We start from the raw sequence: 14517 nt of genomic DNA, 5'->3' as shown, positions 1-14517 counted from the left end.
TGCTGGTCTATTTAAGTTTTGAACTCTTGGAATCAGGATGTGCAGATGTACATGTATGACAGCCTGTGAGATTTCAGTATGTGGGCTTTGGCACATACTGGTATATGTATGCTAATAACTTTTTCTTTTAATTCCAGGAAGTGTTACTGATGAGGGAGAACAGTATTGTTATAGATTAGTGGAAATGGATTCAAAAAGTGGTCCAGGCCTCATTGGTTTAGGCATTAAAGCATTACAAGACAAAAAATACGAAGATGCTGTTAAGAACTTAACAGAAGGTAAGTGTAGAGTATGTAGCATATAACATGAAGTAGAGCTGTTACTCACTCAGCAGGTGTTTATCTTTGGGCTTTTCTTTAAGGAATATATATTTAAGATAGGAGCAAAACAATGTACTTATACTTACTCTGGAGTCTGCTTAAGTTTGAATTTGCACTTTGCCACTCACTAATTTCAGGACCTTAGAAAAGTTAAGCAAACTGTTTTTGTCTCAGTGCTTTCATTTGTCAAATAAGGATAACATCTCCATCTTCAGGAGGCTTTAACTTAGTCTTGTCAGGCATGAGGTTTCCGGATGAACTTTCTTTTGAATTGCAATCTGAATGACAAATATATAAGCCTGGTGGTGGGAGGAGCATTGAAGGCCACGAGATGAAATAGCCTGAGGTGAGAGGAAAGCTGGGGTTCAGGGAACTCCTGGTACTTCGGCAAGATTTGAGAATGAGTATGGGAGAAAGAAGGGGCAATAATTGAGGCTGGATAGAGGCCTTGCAAACCTCATTAAAGAGTTTGCATACTATCGAAAGCACAGCTGGGAACCAGTGGGAGGTTTTAAGCAGGGCAATTTCATAATCCCATTTGTGTTTTTAGAAATATTCTGGCTATAGTGTAGAGAATGAATTGGAGTGGCTAACGCTTGCAGTGATCTAGGACGAAGATGATGGAGGTCTGAACTGAAGTGGTAGTGGCAGAGAAATGGATTGGCTTATGGAATCAGTGTCACTTTGTGATTGATTAGACATGGGAGACAAGGGAGAGGGGAGGCATCTGATTTGGGGAGTAGATGGTGGTGCCATTTATCTAACTAGTAATGGAAACCTTGGATTTTGTGATTGCTGTTACCCCTTTAGGGTTACAGGAAAGCCCTCTCTGCACAACTGGATGGTATCGTCTCGCAGAAGCCCAAGTCAAAATGCATAAACCTAAGGAAGCTATTCTTTCATGCAATCAAGGTATTCTTGACATCTTTAAGGATGGTCGACTCTGTTTCTTCTCAACTTCAAGGAGAAAGATAATGGTTTTAAAACCCAGATGCTATATTTTATATTTTAATTTGCCAACTAATTTAAATTTCATGGAGGAGGTTAAAAAAAAAAAAAACTCCAAGTCTCTATGCATGCCCACTAGTATAGTTATTTTTAAATCGACAATGAGTTCTTATCAAAGATTTCCTTTACTTGGAATTTTGACAGAGTCAGTTTAGGCGTGGATGGTGATGCCCTGTCTTTGTAACAGGGAAGTTTTGGGTGTGTCCTTTTACCTTCACTCTAATGTAGATTCTTGATTCCTCTAATGTAGATAATAGATACACAAGGGTATCCTGGAGCCTATTTGAATGTGTTCATATAAGTCAGGTGCAGGGACAGGAAAACATAAAAAGTGATTCGCTGCTCTTGATGCAGCTGGTGGCCTTGAAATAGTTCACTGTGGTTCATCTTAATTCAGCTTCTTTCCCCTTCTATTATCCTTAATGTGCTATTTTTGTTAGAGATGCTTTGGCTAAGGCTTCACCTTTGTTATGTAGCAAAATATAGATAGCCATTGTTGTGTTTCAGGATGTTCAGTTTTATTATATGTTATGTGAAGGTAGAGGTTTTAAATTTAGATCTATTCTATTTTAAATTCAGGTATTTCCATAAAGAGTTCAGGGAAGAATTTATATTTAGCTTTGAATTATTCCTCATGTGTATTGTTTTGGCAATATTGTATTCTTGCTGTATCTGCAATTTGTTATGTGTTACCCTTAAAAAGAAAAAGAAAACTGAAGTGGTATGGCTGTCTTCATTCAGATGTGTTTAATTTTGTCAGGTCTGAAGAACATAGATAATCTTGGTGTGTCTGGTGGCAGTCTTCATCAGAAGAATCTTTGTCTTCATTTGAAAGCAGAGGCTTTGATTAAACTCTCAGATTATGAATCTTCAGAGGAAGCAATTCGTACTCTTGATCAGGTAGTCTTATTATCAAATTTTCCCCTTCAACTTATTTAGCTGCCTGTCAGCCAGGCGTCAGCCACCCTCTCCTTACCATAAATATTTACTTACAAAAATTTTGTGTTAGAGGTGTGAATTCCCATCACCTGCACTTTTCTAATCATTCACACACTCGCAAACTCCTAAAGTTATTTGTCTCTTGGTTAAGTACTTAAAATTCTCTTTACATGATGCAGTTTCTTTCTTCAGTTCTTCCTCTTACTCTCCTTTTCTCTTTTTGCCCTCTTAGGTTATTACTACTTGATTATTATTAATTGAGATTCTTAATTTTTTCTTCCAGAAAATATTTCATTGATTATTGACAAGAATTATTAAAGATAGTAGTAGCTTCATGGTAGAAAATATTTCTTGTTTTATTCGACTTAAAAAACACTCAGAGGAAGATTGATATTTATGAAGGAAACTGGTTTCTTACTATTTTTGGTTCAATTTGAAACTCCCTAATAAAAATGAATTAGTAAATTATGAATTATAATAGCATGGTGCCTTTAAAGATTTTTGTCAGATAAAGGCTGTTGTTTGTATAAAATTAAAATTATATCACTCAGTATATTGAAGGGTTTTGAATTTTTGTAAAAAAAATTGTTTTGTATATTTCAAAGGGCTTTGCATTTCATAGTATTTCTTTAAAATTAGAACAGTTGTCAGGATCCTTTAATTTCTTTCTGCTTGTCTTCCACCAATAATGTGTTTTGTGTGAATGCTTTGTAGAGGTCTCGCCAATGCTTTTTTTTTTTTTTTTAACAAAAAACAAACCAAACCCCAAAAAAACAAAATGAAAAGTTCTTGAAGAACTGGTAGACTCCAGGTCTGAGACAGAAAATGTGCAAGGTGAGCCCAGAACTTTTTATAATGCTGAAAAGCAAAGAAACTGTATAAGGCTGTTAGAATTATGTCAGAAGGGCTGAGGAACAAGCAAGAATTAATTTTTTACAGGCTAAAGAGGAATAGTTTGAGCACTAATAACTTCCGTGGATTAAGACATCATTTATGTTTAAATCCATGTGTTAGTGATGTTACAAAAAAAAATCAACAAAATATCCTCCATAAATTTTTGGAGGATGCTAAGGAACCGATTGGAAAGAATCAAAGTATTTATCCTGCCTTTCTGTTATGAATTTTTCCTCAGAATACTCAAGTAGAAAATGAGAGGAGGGAAATTTTCTCTTTGAGTATCACATCAGATAAGGAAAGAAGGAATGAAAGAAAATCACCATTTTGCAATCCATAATGAATTAATAGATCTAGGCATTGGAGACCAATGGCTGCTAACATCATGAGAAAAAAGACAACCACACATAACCAGGTGCAAGTGCACGTGAGGTATTCTTTCCAGAACATCAAACCTGAATCAGATCAAACTTCTAGACCTGCTAACTTATAGAAGATACAAGGGACCAAGGAACATGTCAATACCATGAGCATACATTCAGCAATTACCAGACTGTGAGAAACTGTGATAACCGCCCATATTTTTCAACAGTTAAATTGTAAGGGAGAAGAAAAAAAAAGAGATGGAAGGGAACCCTATAGATTAAAAAAGACTTGAGATATATCAGCCAATTGAAATGTATGTACCTTATTTGGATTTTGATTAAAATAATTATTTAAATACTTCATGAGACAACTGGTAAATTTGAACACTGGCTGATTATTTGATATTAAGGATGTATTGTTGGTTTTGCTTATGTGTTTATAATGGTAGTACGGTTATGTTAGTAGAAAAGAACTTATTTTTTACATATAGGTACTGAAGTATCAGATGGAAAGGTATCATTTCTGGAGTAATCTAATCAGGAGTGAGGTGAAATGGGTGGAGGTAAAGATGAGAAAAGACTGGCTTTGAGTTAATAATTTTAAAACTGGATGATGAGTACATGTGGGTTTACTATTCTCTAATTTTTTAATGTATCTGAAATTTTCTTTAATAAAAAATTTACAAAGAATGAAAGTTAATAGTGATAGAAATCAGGATCTTTAAGTTTTTATTCTATGGTCCTTCTTTAAAGCAAACATTGTTGCATTATGTTGTAGGAGATTTGTAGCAATTCTTTGCAATTATTTTCTAGGTTTCTGATGCAAATAATATCCCAGGACTTTTGGTTCTCAAAGGCTTGGCCTATCTGAACAAAGGCTCATTAGATGAAGCTTCAAAGGTTGGTGTTTTCATTAAAACTGAGGGTTTTTTTTTTTTTTAAGTTAGAAGTTTTTTTTATCTGAATATGGAATTGACAGACATATACTTTATAGATTATGGAAGACCTTCTCTCTTCTTATCCTGACCTCGCTGAAGCTCATGCCTTGGAGGCTTTGATTCATTTTACCAAAAAGGACTATCTACAAGCAGAAAAATGGTGAGGATGTATTTAGATTGCTAATAAATCCAATCATATCTTAATTTATTATTTTTTGAAAATTCAAAATGAGTAGGTTTGATAAAGATCCTGTTTTGCATAAATTTGATCTTTGTAAACCTCAGTATTTTTTAAGAAATGTATTTAGCATGTAACACAAACTATTACAAAATTTCATGATGGGTTTGAAGTCTCATTAGCTGATCATAATATTCATTAGACATACATAATGTTTAGTTTTAAGTTCCTCTTCTTCAAGTCATTTTTTCTCTCATAATCTAAATCCTAAATTAATGACTTGTTTGTAATTTAGCATCCTTGAATTGCTCGAACTCTTATTGTTTCAGTTAGGAGTCTCCAACTACATATATAAATGTGTATATTAACATTCCTTACTTCCCTTTCGTGACTTAGTTTTCAGAGAGCTCTTGAGAAAGATGCTGAAGTTGCTGAATATCATTACCAACTTGGATTAACATATTGGTCCATGGGTGAAGAAACAAGAAAAGATAAAACAAAGACTCTTACCCACTTTCTAAAGGTAACACCTGCTACCATTCAATTCTTAGTTGAAATGTATTCATTACAAAATTATAAATAATATTCATGTAAGTTAGGTACTTAAAATTATACTTTACAGAATTGTGTTTTGTGTTTCATCTCACATGTAAGGTTTTGTGAGAATGTTATACGGGTGTTCAAGGAGAAAACTGAACCGTAAAAATGTAAAAGTTAACTTATTTAAGAAACACATGTTATAGAACGGAAGACATAATTGTCTCTGGAAAATAATACTGTTTTTAGGTAATTTCCACTGTACTTTTATCAGTGTATGAGTCTTATATACTTCTATGTGTTTAACTTCTTATATTTACGTATGTTAACATCTAGAAGCTTAACATTCTTGACTCAGATTAATGTAATAATAACTCTAAATTTCACATTTCTTTTAACAAAGAAATAACATTTTTACATTTGTTTGTTTTCTGTGAGCAATGATGACCAGCTTTCATGTCTTAAATCAGCCTTACATAAAGTCTTTTCTAGCATATTTTGTATATTTAATTTTTTTCTTTTGTCTGTAAATATATATTCTGTGTTTTTAAAGGGACTCATTTAAACAAACTAAAATTCTGTTATTAATTTTTATTGCAAAGGCTGCCAAACTGGATCCATACATGGGCAAAGTTTTCTGCTATTTAGGTCATTATTACCGAGATGTAGTAGGAGATAAAAACAGAGCCCGTGGATGTTACAGGAAAGCTTTTGAATTAGATGACAGTGATGTTGAATCTGGAGCTGCAGCAGTTGACTTAAGTGTGGAGCTTGAAGAGATGGTATGTCTAATAATTTAAACACTTTTGTCTTTTTTTTACCCTGAGTATAGAAATAGAAATAGTTTATACATGTATACTTGAAGTTATTATTTTTATTTGTAGATGCAATAGAAATATTTTTGCCACTGTTTATAAATAGAATGAATTTTGTCTTTATTGGCAGAAATTATATTACTTAATGTTAAACTGGTTCAGTTTATACCAGTGTATAAGTTTAAAAAAATCAGAAGTGAAAATGAAAATATATTTGTGTACTTTACATACGTGTTCAGTAGTTTTATAATATTTAACATCGCTAATATTAGTCTTCTCTTATTGTTAGGAAACTGCTTTAGCTGTCCTAACAGCCGTCACTCAGAAGGCAAGTGCTGGAACGGCCAAATGGGCCTGGCTTAGGCGAGGACTGTACTATTTGAAAGCTGGTCAACATTCTCAAGCCGTGGCTGAGTAAGGCGCCTTACTATGTTTAAACTCTGTTAGACAGCCGAAGTGTTCCTTAAATTAAACTCCATTTATACCCAAATGACTTACAAGTTGCCTCGTACCAGGTGGTATTTTGAGGGAAGAAATAGCAAAACTTATTTATGGTTGATTGGTTCTTATTATCTGCAAGGCACTGGAATTACTGGACAGTGAATTAACTGAAGTCCTCTTGTGGAGGTGTACGTCCAGTGATGTGACATCTTGATAATATCATATATTATAGGGTTCTTAATAGAAATTTGCGGAAGGGTAAAAAGCCAATGTTGATATCTTTGTTGTTCTCCCACTGATGAGCATTGTTTGGGACAGGGGAGATGTTGGCAGCTTGAAGGGCATTTGGAGCAGTTCATTTTTAGTAATTTGGTTTGAACTGTACTTAAGAGTGAAGAAAATATATTTGAATCAAAGTTGTTTCTGATTTACGTTATCATCTGGAATACAGGCATTTAAAACTTTTTCATGTATATGGAATTTGATCGGAAATTTAAAATATGTCTGTTATTCCTATTTTTCTACTCTTATGTTTTTGTTTTGTTAGGAGGCTTCGTGGGGGTTTATAGGCTGGTGACGCATACTGAGAAAGATACCTCTTCTGGTAGGATAGGAAACTGAAGCTCTCCCATATAGTCAAGGAAATAAATTTTGGTGAACATTTCTTCAAAAAAGTAATTTGTTCTTACTCATTCCAAAATTACAATAAAATTTCCTAGTATTGAAGAAATACACATTGTAAAAACAATAGGTATACTTGCTTTAAATAGCACTTTTACAGAGGGAACTATATTCAGTATCTTGTAGTAAGTAACCTATAATGAAAAAGTATATGAAAACAAATATATTTATGTATATATATGACTGAAACATTATGCTGTACACTAGAAATTGACATAACATTGTAAACTGACTATACTAAAATTTAAGAAAAATAAAATAAAGGGGAGGATATAGTTCAGTGGTAGAGCACGTGCTTAGCATGCACAAGGTCCTGGGTTCAATCCCCAGTACCTCCACTAAGGAATAAAAAATAAAATAAATTAAAGTCTTATAATGAAAAAAATAGCACTTTTATCCTTAGGAAGAACCATAGATATGTATGATTCAGTTAAATTATTTTCTATTTTTCTTTCGTACGTGGAAGTTGTTCAACTACTTTTAATTCTCTTACTCTTTCTTGAAATTTTAGTTTACAGGCAGCATTAAGGGCAGACCCAAAGGACTTCAATTGTTGGGAGTCATTAGGAGAGGCATACTTAAGCAGAGGTGGCTATACAACGGCCTTGAAATCCTTCACAAAAGCCAGTGAGCTGAACCCAGAATCCACATACAGTGTGTTTAAGGTTGCAGCAATACAGCAAATCCTAGGCAAATATAAGGAAGCAGTAGCTCAATACCAGCTGATCATTAGAAACAAAGAAGATTATGTGCCTGCTTTAAAAGGTAATTTCTTTTTAATAGCTCCTTTGACTTTTGTGATACTGAAGTACAAAATCCTTGAGTAAATTTTTAAATGTATCAAATAACTTGAAAAGGGCTTCTTTAGTCAACAGCAAGTGTCCAGTATGAACCTCTTATAATATAGCTTGTTATATAGAATCGAGAATTGAAGGATCAAATTTGGTTTCATAACAGTTAATAAATATGATATGATAGAGATTTAGCTTTTAAATAAATAGCATAACTGTTGGATCTAAAAATGGATCTCTAAGACAAGAATTTCCCTGCTTTTATATTTTGATAATTAATTCACTATATCCTCAGAATACCTTAATACATTTTAGTTACTTTGTAAATTATAGAAGCTCAGATTCTCAATTTTTGAACTTTAGAGGCAGATTGCATTGTTTTGTAATTATCTAAATTAATTGTATTTCCTTTATAGATACTTGTTCCTTCTTAACAAATTATTTTTGGTAATATAAAGTAAAACACCACATTCATATCTAATTAAAGTTTTTATGATTATTTCTAACCATTTAAAGAAACCTAGAGCCCATTATATTTGCTTTCCCCCATTTCCTTTTCCTTTTTCTTTTTGAAGAAACAATTGGAGTTTAATTCAGAAATACTGTATGTTTTGTGACATGTAACTTAGGCCTTGTACCCCTTTTAAAAAAAATTTTGTAAAACTCCTCCACAGAAGGAGAATTCACATTTATTAAATGTTTACTAGGCACTTTAGAAATGGTATTTTATTTAGTTTTTATAGTATAGTTTGCTGTACAGTTTTGAATATAAAGAGATCAAATCTTGTTTCATAACAGCTAATTAATAATATGATAGCAAGTAGCATCATATTAGATATTATTAGGTAATATCCCCATTTTCAAAACTAAGATTTTAAGAGATAAGTACTTTGCCCAAAGTCAAGGAAATTCTTAGGTTCCATAGATAATTTTTATCTTTTTGTACATGCTTATTCCAGCAGAACCCCACCATTTGAATTTCTTGCTAAATGTATGAAAGACCATGCTTAAAGATAATTTTTATAAAATATCATTAAGTTTTGTTTTTTGGAAAGTGGATGTAATATAACACCAATAAATTTATTTGAAGTTCATTCTAAGTGGTTCTTTTACATGTTTTAACGACTACCTTACCTGATTTCAGGTTTGGGTGAATGCCATCTCATGATGGCAAAAGCAGCTCTAGTCGATTATCTTGATGGGAAAGCTGTGGACTATGTAGAGAAGGCACTGGAATATTTTACTAGGTAGTATTACTCTTATTATTCATTGTGTTTATTTTCTTAGTATTGTAATAAAGCCAGATTTAGAAAATCACTCTGTTTATCCTGTTAGCTGTAGCAGTCATTCAGAATATGAAATATAAAGAATAATGGACTAGCAAATTAATCCTGTAACATACATATTATATTAATTTTGCACTGTGGGACAGATACAGTTTCTTGCTTTTAGCAGCTCACATGCTGGATGCATAGAGAAGGGTAGGTAGGAAGAAGCAGTCGGCTGGTGGGGCAGCAGCTTGGATACCATGTGTTAGTGTTCTTGTTCAGGACACCGAAAGGTGTGAGTATCTGTAATTGAAACTGACTGGAAAATGAGGCTTCAGGTGCACAATGTGCTTTATATTCAGTGCTCAGGGCCTATCTTAGACTCATTGGTAGGGCTGAAGGTGAAGGGAAATGAGCAATTTGGTTGCTCTTGGAGAGAATCTGTGTAGGAAAAAGATGTTAATAACAAGAAAGGAAGCCGAAAAATTTCAGTAAATCTGGTTATTTTATAGAACTCAATTCATTAGGTGGAAGTGTCTTTTGTAGTAGATGACTTTAAAAAGTACACAAGTTAGACATACACTAATTTTTTTGTCCTTAAACATCTTGTGCTTCACTTCTTTACCTACTTACCTTCGTCTCTGTTTCCTGTTTCTCTGTTGCTGTAAAATTGCTTTGCTTTGAATATGAACCAAGTCTGAGATGAAAACCTTTGTCTTTTTTCTCCCACTGATTTTTATTGCTACTTTTCAAGTCTCACATAATACATATGGCTCTTTCCAAAGAAGACGATATTGTGAAGAGGGTTTTTAAGGGTATTTCTTTGAACTAGTATTTAAGAGTAGTTGTGAACCTTTGAATGATGATACGTCAGCTACCAGTACTGCCTTTCTGGTTTCTGGATAATATGTAGCACTCACAACTAATTATAAGGAGTATATAAAACTTTTAAAGTGATATCCCCAAACTTACATTTACTTCTAGACTTAAAAGTTCAAACTATGTAAGGGTGATAAAGTTATTTCACTTTACAGATATTTTATTTTTCATTGAATGTGAAAGGAGATAAGCGTTTAGGTTGTTAAAATTGCCAGTGTTTCTATTCTTTTTTCCCCTCTGTTTACTTCTTTCATGCTGTCAATTTTAGATATTATTATAAGATGTTTAGGCAAAGGAGCTACAAATAGTGATGTTCTTCCTCCTGATCTTCAGTGGGCTTTCAGTGATGACTGCAGTAATTAGTCTTATTTCTCAGGAAGACATTGGAAAATGATTTTTGGCTGGACTCCATAAGTAGAAAAGGCTATGAAAAATGTTCCATCTGCTTGTCCATCTGCCAGTAACATAGCTGTTTGTGATAGCTGATTATCAAGACTTGGCTTAATTGTGATATTGCTGTGTTTTATTTATAAGATTTTGAGAAGAGAAAAATGAGGAGAAATGTATAGCTGAGATTGTCTCATTCTGAAAAGAAGTGTTCTTTGTCACCATAATTAATATTTTTATTTAGTTTTTGAGCTTGTCCACTCACTCTTACTTGCTTCAATTGAGTTTTCATGTTTCCATATTTAGATTTTTGGTATTCTTGATCTCAGTAAAAATCCTTTGGACCACCAAATATAGTTAATATATCATACATTTAGTAGTCCTTTTTTGTTTGAGGGAAGATCTGTAAGCAAACTTGAGTTAATAATAATCAACTGTGAGAGAGTTACCAGCTATACTGTTTTGATTTTTGTTTAAATAAGCAAACGCAAAGAGCATAGTTAAAAAGATTCAGTATTGAAGGCAAATTGGTGTTGGACAGTTTATTGATTTGCTTATGTGATTTCTGCTGCTTCTAACAAGAATGATGAAGAATACCAAAGAAATATTTGCGAACTTTCTGGCTCTTAAACAGAGCCTTCTCCTCCTTCTCCTTCTCCTTTCTCCTTCTCCTCCTCTTCCTTTCTTTTTCCTAATAGGGAAGTGATAAGATGTAAGATGGTTAGAAGGAATAGGGTAAAGCATTCACTACATTTAACTAAGGAAAAAGCTCTTAATCAGGATTGTATGTACACTTTTTCTGTTTTAATTGTATATAGTAGTGAGGAAGATAAACTCTATACTTTCTGGAAGTAATTTATAAGAATTATACTGTTTCTTTTTTTAGGGCTCTGCAGCATCAAGCTGACGTGTCTTGCCTTTGGAAGCTAGTTGGGGATGCTTGTACCAGTCTCCATGCTGTCTCACCGTCTAAAGTGAACGTTAGTGTTCTAGGAATCCTTCTAGGTCAGAAAGAAGGAAAACAAGTACTAAAGAAAAATGAGCTCCTCCATCTTGGAGGAAGGTAATTTACAAAGATTGCCAGTTAATGACATTCAAATTGAATTAGAATGTCATAACAAAACATAACATTGACTTTTGTATTTCCATAGGTGTTATGGCCGTGCATTGAAACTAATGTCTACATCTAATACGTGGTGTGATCTTGGAATTAATTATTATCGCCAGGCACAACACCTAACAGAAACAGGTAACAACACGAATGATCTTCAAGAATTGTTGGAGAAATCTTTACAGGTATGACTTTGAAAATTTTTTATAAACTTTTTAAAACTTAAGGGCTTTTCTGAAAGATGTTTTTGATAAAGTAAATCTTGTAGTGTTTTTACATAAAACCACATTTCTCTTGATATAAATGCTGATATTCCAGGAAATAAAAATTTGTCTAATTTAACTTTTCAGTGTCTGAAAAAAGCCGTGAGACTCGACAGTAGTAACCACTTATACTGGAATGCTCTTGGTGTAGTTTCATGTTATAGTGGTAAGAATTGAGTAACACTTCAATATTTTTAGAAGATTGTCTGTTACAGTCAATGAAGTTCAGTTTTATCAAAGTGTGTATTTTTCAGGTATTGAAAATTATGCCCTTGCTCAGCACTGTTTTATCAAGTCAATCCAGTCAGAACAAATTGTGAGTGTTTCTGTGTATCTTATCTATAAAAAAGAACTTCAAAATTTAGTATTAATAATTTTCTGAGACTGCCTTGTGGACAAGGGACCTAATTTCGTATATGTGTGTGTTTTTTAGAATGCTGCTGCATGGACCAACTTGGGAGTGTTATACCTTGCAAGTGAAAAAATTGAGGTGAATATATTATCTGTTTTGTTGTATTAAAAGTAAAGAACATTTTCTATTTATGATCTCTTCATAATAGCTCAACTTCTTGTGGAGAAATACTTTGCACATTGTTATCTAGTATGCTCTCCAATTTGCTGCTCAGTGATTGATAACATTGTTTATTTTATTAAATAATGAATGTGTACGGTTTATTTTCCTGTCCTTGCCACAAGAAATTCCTGGTTTTGTAATTATGTTGGTTTTTCAATTAGACATTAAAACAATTCTATTGTGAATTATTTGGGTGTTTTTCTTTTTATATTCACATGTAAGAGGAGTCCCATATAGGCTGTGCTGGGGGTGGTATGATAAAATAAGGGCAATGATTAGTAATCTTTAGAAGCCGAAATTTAACCTCTGCTTGGGTGATTTAGATTTGGCTTTAGCAGATACTAATCCCTGTACATGCCATGGTGTAATTTGTCATACTTGAACAGTTATATATTAGAGAATTGAAACTATAGTAATGGGGAGCATGTCTGTAGGTCATGTTTAGAAATTTCCACAAGTTTATAGATAATAGCACATCTGTACTGTTTTGTGTTTCAGTCAGTATATTGAATATCATCCTTTTAAAATAGCTTCAGTAATATTCTCAGGGATACCTTAGGTCACTGCAAAGATTGCTTTAGAAGATTGTAAATTCAATGAAGAAAAATACTAATTTGGATCTTAAAATATGTGAAAATATATTTTTGAAATGTAAACAAAGCCAGGTGTTAGTTAATAACTGTGAGTGTGGTTTTGTGGTAGCATGGCACAGTTACTGCCCATGAGCTTACTTTTTTATAAGAAAAATAAGACTACTTCCTGCCACATGTAGATTGGGAAAACAATATAAAGCAGCATATAATGGCAAGTTATTCTCTGTAGCAGAAAAAAAAAGCATGCAACTTAGTGTGTCCAAGTAGGGTATCTTGAAAGTTCCCTGACTGCTTAGCACAGGTTTATGTCGACCACTCCTTGTCACCCAGTAGCAGGTACGTGTCTCAGAACTCATTGATTGTTAGTTGTTATCTTCCCAGTTAAGCTCAAAGAGAAGGGAAAAGACACAGGTTTCCTCTAATTACTTCCATCAGACCTGTGGCTTACCAAATGGATGGGTGATTGGTTAAAAGGGCTGCAGACTATGAGTTAGAGTGCCTTTTCATTGACGACCAGAATCCCTAAGCCTGTAGAGAAACTGTCGTGCCCAGCACTGTTCCAGGACTGTGTAGCTGAAACATTGTTTTCAGCATTGCCGATCGTGCTTCAGCAGTGAAGTTTTAGGTTCATGCGTATTTACAGTGACAAATCTGACTGTTCTTATTCTTTTATTTTGTGCTTTTTAAATCTAAGCAATTTAATATTAAGTTTATAAAATGAGTTGATGTGTGGTTTTTTTTTGTTTGTTTTTGCCTTTTTCCCCTAGCAAGCTCATGAAGCTTTCAAAATGGCTCAGTCCCTTGATCCAACTTATTTAATATGCTGGATTGGACAAGTAAGCTGTATAACATATATTTATGCATAACCTATGCTATAAATAACCTATTAATAGAAAGTGGTATAAATACCATGTTAGTATAAACAACGATGATAATAATGATAACAGGTAACATTGGAGGGCTCACTTTGTGCCAGTCACTGTGCTAGGCTCTTTGTATGTGGAAAATTGAAGCTCAGAGATGCCAGGTATCACTTCCAGGATCATACAGCTTGTAATGATTAAGCTTTGATTTGAGAGGCTTTGAGCACCGTCAGTCTGACATTATTATGCTTAAAAAATAAACCCAGAACTCAGCATACATTTGCTAAAAATAATGAACATTTACAGAGATCATTTTGATTACATTTTCTCATTTTCTGTAAAATCTTCATGTTTGATTTGGTACTTGTTTATGAGTGCCCACCCTCCTCCCCTACCCGCCACCCGCATAGTTTAGATTTTTGTACTGCCGAATAGGAATCAGGCTACTAGTCTGAGTCTGTCACTGACTGACTGTTTTACCTTAGCATACCACTGCTGGATTTCATTTTTCTCACCTGAAAAAGAAGGGGATTGGCCTGATTGGCCTCCAGGGTCTTCTGGTTGAGAAATGGTAATAAATTAGTAAGTGGTTCATTATTTCAGTTCAGAGAGTAGTGGGAGCATTACCCATACTGAAAAATCATTCATCAGGGTTTAGATATCTTTTATTGT

General features: G+C 33.6%; 1 protein-coding gene across 5 annotated transcripts in view; it reads left to right on the top strand.

Annotated features, from left to right (window-relative positions):
- The window catches only part of TTC37 (tetratricopeptide repeat domain 37), a 134881-nt gene that overhangs the window by 78861 nt on the left and 41503 nt on the right, over positions 1 to 14517 (top strand). For all 5 annotated transcript variants that reach the window (XM_006194506.3, XM_032476249.1, XM_032476261.1 and 2 more), the window contains 16 exons: positions 138 to 278; positions 1131 to 1232; positions 2089 to 2228; positions 4340 to 4426; positions 4521 to 4624; positions 5039 to 5165; positions 5782 to 5961; positions 6284 to 6408; positions 7628 to 7881; positions 9052 to 9154; positions 11328 to 11504; positions 11593 to 11737; positions 11903 to 11981; positions 12070 to 12131; positions 12249 to 12305; positions 13750 to 13818. In XM_006194506.3, coding sequence (XP_006194568.3) covers positions 138 to 278; positions 1131 to 1232; positions 2089 to 2228; positions 4340 to 4426; positions 4521 to 4624; positions 5039 to 5165; positions 5782 to 5961; positions 6284 to 6408; positions 7628 to 7881; positions 9052 to 9154; positions 11328 to 11504; positions 11593 to 11737; positions 11903 to 11981; positions 12070 to 12131; positions 12249 to 12305; positions 13750 to 13818 — 1952 coding nt within the window. The remainder of the gene's footprint in view (positions 1 to 137; positions 279 to 1130; positions 1233 to 2088; positions 2229 to 4339; positions 4427 to 4520; positions 4625 to 5038; positions 5166 to 5781; positions 5962 to 6283; positions 6409 to 7627; positions 7882 to 9051; positions 9155 to 11327; positions 11505 to 11592; positions 11738 to 11902; positions 11982 to 12069; positions 12132 to 12248; positions 12306 to 13749; positions 13819 to 14517) is intronic.

The sequence above is a fragment of the Camelus ferus genome, chromosome 3 (genome assembly GCF_009834535.1).
Source record: "Camelus ferus isolate YT-003-E chromosome 3, BCGSAC_Cfer_1.0, whole genome shotgun sequence".
NCBI classification, from domain to species: Eukaryota; Metazoa; Chordata; class Mammalia; order Artiodactyla; family Camelidae; genus Camelus; species Camelus ferus.
Note: the sequence above shows the minus strand (reverse complement) of the source record. Positions and strands in the feature narration are given on the sequence as shown.